Source organism: Acanthisitta chloris, unplaced genomic scaffold (genome assembly GCF_000695815.1).
Source record: "Acanthisitta chloris isolate BGI_N310 unplaced genomic scaffold, ASM69581v1 scaffold4398, whole genome shotgun sequence".
Classification (NCBI taxonomy): Eukaryota; Metazoa; Chordata; class Aves; order Passeriformes; family Acanthisittidae; genus Acanthisitta; species Acanthisitta chloris.
The window spans coordinates 8,040-14,210 of record NW_008685220.1 but is presented as its reverse complement, the minus strand read 5'-3'; the positions used below and the strand labels follow the sequence as shown (position 1 = coordinate 14,210).

The 6,171-nt window shown below is 37.3% G+C and overlaps 1 protein-coding gene across 1 annotated transcript in view; it reads left to right on the top strand.

Annotated features, from left to right (window-relative positions):
* ISCA1 (iron-sulfur cluster assembly 1) overlaps positions 1 to 3,827 on the top strand; it is a gene marked incomplete at its 5' end in the record, with an annotated part of 4,232 nt that extends 405 nt beyond the window's left edge. Inside the window, 2 exons of the mRNA XM_009079651.1 lie at positions 1,381 to 1,486; positions 3,290 to 3,827. Of these exons, the coding sequence (XP_009077899.1) occupies positions 1,381 to 1,486; positions 3,290 to 3,438 (255 nt within the window). The remainder of the gene's footprint in view (positions 1 to 1,380; positions 1,487 to 3,289) is intronic.
* Between the last annotated feature and the right edge of the window lie 2,344 nt (positions 3,828 to 6,171).

Genomic DNA, 6,171 nt, shown 5'->3' with positions numbered 1-6,171 from the left:
ATCTTCAGCTGTTGATATTAAGGCATTATTGTCTTAGTCCATGCAGGAATTCTCATTGTGAAGTATGCAATAATAAAGTTAGATTCATACACACTGGAAAGTATCTAATTCTTAGGAAACTTGCCAGACAATGTGGGGTTTTTTAAGTCATCAGTGTTTTTCCAAAATTGAGCTTGCCATCTTTCTTCTTAGGGAAAAACACACAGATTGTTCCTTGATGACCATTATAAAAACAAGCATTAGGTTTTCTTTAGAATAAGTATTATTTCAAGAAGAACATTCCTCTTTTAACTTTTATACCAGGCCCATTGTTTCTTTTGCTTCCTGCACACCTGCAAATATCTAGAGTATTTGTTCTAATGATTTAAACCATCCTCAGGAAGACCTAGGCTTACATGGTCAATCATTCCCTTGCTATAAATGGTGTTTGCATTTCCCAGCTCATTATTTGTAGCAGTTCCTGTAGAGAAACATGTTTAGTCTGAAAGGATCAGATGCAGTTTGAGATCCCATTTGATGGCAAGTGATATGTTTTTATACACTTTTATCATAGCACTGACTGTGGAAATAGATAATAAAATTTGCCTCTTCAGTTATGAGCCATTGACGTGTGGAAGGTGATGCAGATACTTCTGAAAGATTGTTGTGCACAAAGTTTTCTGTTTCTTTAAAACCTTTTCTCAATTTTTTTTCCTTGCACAGATGCTCTTTTTGTCAGGCTTGTTGGATGTTGTGAATGTTACAGACATTGACTGAGTTGGTTTTTGAGGTCAATTAAAACAGTAAGCAAATACACATACTTGATTTAGGGAGGGGATCGCTTTTTAAGTGAGACTGGCAATAAAGGTAATGAAGAAATCAGTATGTTTTTCAGAACTTTGGTTTGAAGTAAATTTTCTGCTGGTGTCATTACAAGGGTTCTGTGAATATCAAGTACCTAACTGCTCTTGGCCTCACAGCTTCATAGTTTTGTTAGACCATCAATAATCTTAACATAGCACCCAAATTAGCATCTGAATACACTTTAATTTGAAGTCACGAAAATATCTGTCTTTGAAATCTGTCTGTCTGTATCAGACCAGGTGCCTGCAGGAGTGACAATAGTTTATTACTTCATAACTTTAGCGTACTTTAGGGCTTGACCCACAGCAGCAAGCATCTGATGTTTTCTTCTACCTTGGCAGTCAAATTTGTACAAGGAAAAGAAGTGTTACCTCTTAATCCATTATGGTAATTCACTTCTGCATTGAAGCAGTGGAGAATCACAAATACCAGCATTTTGTTGTTCTGTGTACTCTTTAACTGGGTGTTCCAGAATAGGTTTTAAAAAAGAAGTCATGTATGTGATGGTGGGTTTTCTTGTGGTGTTTTTATTTTTAGGTAGGTGTGAAAGTAGGTGTTCGTACAAGGGGATGCAATGGACTTTCCTACACATTAGAATATACAAAATCAAAAGGAGACTCTGATGAAGAAGTTGTTCAAGATGGTGAGTTTCTGCTGCAGCAGAACAAACTTCTGTGGTGGGAGGGAAGATACATGTTGGAACTTACTCAAAGTAACGCCATTTCCAGCACAAATCCAGAACACAGTCCCGTACAAGCTACTGTGGAGGAAATTAACTCTATCCCAATTAAAACCTGCAGAGTTCTATACATTTTTCCATTTTTAATAGAAATCTGTGTCACTGGTCTCTTTGTCAAATACAGAGTTTTATGGACGAATTTAGTGTTTGTTTCTCTTTCCTTTTTCTGTAAGTTCCTAAAATTCCTCTTGTGGGTGTCGTTTTAGGGTTTTTTTAGGCATGACTGAACTCTGTTTTATTGTGTCCAGGAATGTTACTTTTAATTTGGTGGGGAAGTAAGAGATCTAAACATAAGTGGCATATCACAGTTGTTTTCTCACACAGGCTGCTAGACAGAGCCCATGTTCAGCTGACTTCAGAGTACCTGTGACCAACTCATGTGTTTTATTCTCTTAAACAGGGAATTAGCTGGAACTTCAGCAAATTACTAAATTGAACCAGAGTGTATGAGGATAGGTACTGCCACCTATTTCTGCAGGTCGCTCTTGATTCCAGATTCATATGGCTTCTGAGTCAGACCTGCTTTAGCTTTACAGGGTTAAAAACAGTTTTTTCAGAAGGCATTTCCTGTTTTGGATCTTTAGGAAGATAAAAGCAGTTTCCTTTAGTCAGGTCAGAGGTCTTAAGTTCCAAAACCAGGCAGTGTTTTGGATGTGCCTGTTTTGTGTTTTGTTTTGGTTGATTAGTATTAGACAGATTTCCAGTGAATGCTCTGATTTTTGTGTAGCTCTGTGCTCACAGAGATAGCGACTTAAGATTCTGGCACAAAATTTCTGGCTTTTAGGTACTAAATGACTGCTTCAGGGGTAAGGTCCATAAACTCTTTCATGAGGTTTAGTCTTCGCTGTCAGTAAACTGTCCAAATTGACCCCAAAAAAGTGTGTGGATTCAATTCAGTTGCCCACAGACTGGAGTTGTGTTAGTAGTAGGTTTTGTCTCAGTGTCTGCTGTGGTAAAACAGCTTTCCAGCAATCTCTCATATAACATAATGAATTATTATTGCTGCGTACTGATAAAATTTTACATTGGATTTTTATCATTTCCTAGTCTGTGAGCAACTAAAGCAGTCCACTCACAGCTTTGTATCGGATGTAGTTTTAAACTTGAGTAACTTTCCAGGGAAGTTGGTGACTGTATCCTATAGGAAAGCAAGCTCCTAGTTCCTAAAATGTACAGCTAAATCCTTAAAGGTTGTGATTATAGGTTCACATATTTGCCTTATTGTAGGATTAAGTTTTTCTAACAACTGATGTAGACTTAATGTTTTTAGCACATCAAAAAACAGTCATTTTGAGAGAAGAACGTTTGTTTTTTCAAAGTTTTGGGTCATCTTGTCAGATTCACAGACTTTAAGAAGAGCAGAAAATGGGTTAGTGTCTGTAATGCATGGGAATTGTGTACTGAAGCTGAGATTCATTCCCAAGTTCTGCAGCTTACTTCCCTGGGTATCATTTTTTAAGTTCCCCCTGAAAAACACAGACATTCAGGTGCACACACAAGTAACAGTTCTAGACTGTTGCCAGACTTCACTAGGTAGGGACAAAAACAGCAATGGAGGTGCCCCATGTTAGGCCAGGGAAACCAGGTTATATTGTTTGTCTTCATGTTTAGCTTCCTTTTTTCCCTATCGCTGGTCAAAAGAGAATTTCAAAGTGAATGAATATTTTGTTGTATGTAATTTCTTTTTTTTTTCTTCTTGTCTTCAAGGGGTTAGAGTGTTTATCGAGAAGAAGGCACAGCTGACACTTCTAGGAACTGAAATGGACTATGTAGAAGACAAACTGTCCAGTGAATTCGTCTTCAATAATCCAAACATCAAAGGAACATGTGGCTGTGGGGAAAGCTTTAACATCTGAAATCTCAGGACTACTTCTTTGACTTTGAACACCCCAAAACACTTACTATTATGACTTTCAAAAGCAAATGCATTTTATTCAGGTTCGTAGGCTGTATGTAAAGTTAAGAAAAACAAATGATTTTAAAAATGTAAACTGTGTGTTAAAATTCCACCACTGATGTAGTTATGCTGTAATTTTTGATGAGTTGACATCCAAAAGGTAAGAACAGTAAGTGCTACAGTAATATCTCTGTACTTCCACATGCCAGGGAAATAAAATCTCACTGTTCTTTTCCTTTGTCATTTTCTTTGTCCATCCTACTCATAGTTTCCCATCCAAAACCCATTTGAAAGACCATATTGTGTTTTGCTTTGATTTGGAGGAAACAAACAAACAAATGAACAAAACCCCTAACCATTCTTATATATTTGTTTGTTAAGATTTATATACACAGGCACACAGTCCTACTTGCTTTGTTTTCATAGTTTTCTGATGCTTTCATCTTTTTACAAGTGCATTTTCTGGTGGCTTATTTTCCCTTAAATCCAGGGAAACAAAAATGTCGTTCAGGTATTAATATAGTGATAGGCTACCATAGGTAGCACTGCTTGTAGAAATGCTTCAAAGAGTGCTCACCTAATTTTAATTCTGCTCCTCTCCTTGTTGAAGGCACAGTCTCTGCTGTTGGTGGTCATTTTCAAAACATGAAATACTTGAGCACCAGGGGATTAAAGCAGGAGACACACAGGCCTTGTTTCTTACATTTCCATTTTTTTTCCTCAACTGAATTACAAAGTTGCTTAAACTGCCTCCAGATTCTGATTCCTCATGTTCACAGAATGTGCTGTCTGTGCACTAAAACCTATGAAGTCGTTTTTGAGAGACACATCTGAGATTTCTCATTCCTTTTTGAGTAGTCACATCTGCTACTAATTTTGTTAATGTTTGAACTCCTTTTTGTAACTCTCTAGGTAGTAGGGGTTTTTCTCTAAAGCTTATGGTAACTTCTGCTTGACTCCTGTCTTGAGGTTAACTTGGTGGCAGGAGAAAAAGCATTTATAGTATTTCTAAAACTTAGTATTTCATATAGTTTTAAATTAAGCTAGACAGTAGTTAAAATATTTTAAGAGGCCATTTTATTGTTGGAATTAAAATGTTCTTAATCAGAATTTTGTTTTTGTAAACAAGAGGTTTTCAGCCTTACAAAGTCCTCAGCAATTCTTTGCTGATGCTGTGACAGAAATGTGTCTCTCCAGACCCTCTCAAAACGTGGTATGAGAGAGGAACTGTTCTGTCCTTTTATCTCGTGGCTGTCCAAAGATGACATTGCACAGCTGAGCTGCTCTCTTGTGCAAGAGAGAAGATAACATGTCTGCCTGGGAAACTGATTGCAACAGCTGGTGGGAAGGGTGCAGATAAAAAGTAGGGGACAACAGGAACAAGGATCTTGCAGTCAGGGTGCAGACAAGGAGGTGTTGAGGTGGAAGGGAAGAGAGAGCATTAAGTCTGCATGTTGAAAATCCAGAGGCCTACCTTGAGCTGGACAGTTGTGCCCACATGCCTCTCACCAGCTGCTGTAGGCACAGGATTACAGCTACATTTCTGTTCTGCCCTCTGCACCTTTTCACAGAGTGGAAGGAAGAATAAAAATTTTAAAATAAACCCAATAAACCATTGTTTTATGTAGTGCACAGGAACAGAATGTCAGAATTGCTACAGTCTAATATTAAACACTTGAATTTTGGTTGTATATCACCTTTTTCTGTAAGAACACTATTTCCTTCAACAGTCAGCTGTTGTACACATTTACTTTATGTTGTGATTCAGGAGTTACTGGTAATACACTGGCTAAGAGCTTTTCTAGTGCTCTAAGTATTTCAGTCTTGCCAAATAAAAACTTGCAGTTCATATGACATTGTCTAAAACTCCAAGCTAAGGGCATTTCTTCAGATTGCATTTCTCTGCTTCTTGCTAGAGATAAGACTTTGAATGTGGTAACACAGTGGTGGTTGCTGAGTGCTGGTACTTTTTCATTTAACTTGTTTTGGGGTGGAGGGGATATGTTTGAGAGTTATTTTAGACCCATGGCCTGTATAGTAATCTTTTTCATGTGTTCTGTGTGTATGCCTTGAATGAAAGTTTGCACTTTTGTACTCTTGTGAAATAATCATCTAAGTTGTCACCTTACTAAGACAGCTAATGCACAATGTGTTACACTTCTGCTAAAGTGCTATTTACAGTTGCATATACACATGGTTTTGTTGATTGGTCTATTACAATTTTGTGCGATGATGTATGTAGAGTCCTCAGTTCTATTAATAAATATTGCCTGTTGGTAACCACAAAATATTCCTATCTTTTGAAGCAATACAAAGCCCTGATGGGAGGGAATAGGTTTGCTTGGTAGGATTACAAAGTAGATACAATACTATTGTTACTTGAGTTAATATTTCTCAAAAACATGAAACATTTCCAGATACTGGCAGCATTGAAATGGCATAGAAACACATGGCAAACAAAAAATTACCTGGCTATGTACTTTAGGTGTTTTTGCATACCAGAAGAGTGGGATGTTAGTGCATACACTGCTGTTAAACTTTGTGACACACAAAGTTTGTGTGTAAGGAAGAAATTCTAGCAACCAAGGTGAATATATTTTGAAGGCTTCTATGTGCCATAAAGTCACTGTGGTATGTTTTAATGCAGGATAATGTTTTTTGATCAAAGCAACTGTTGACACGAAAGGTTTTA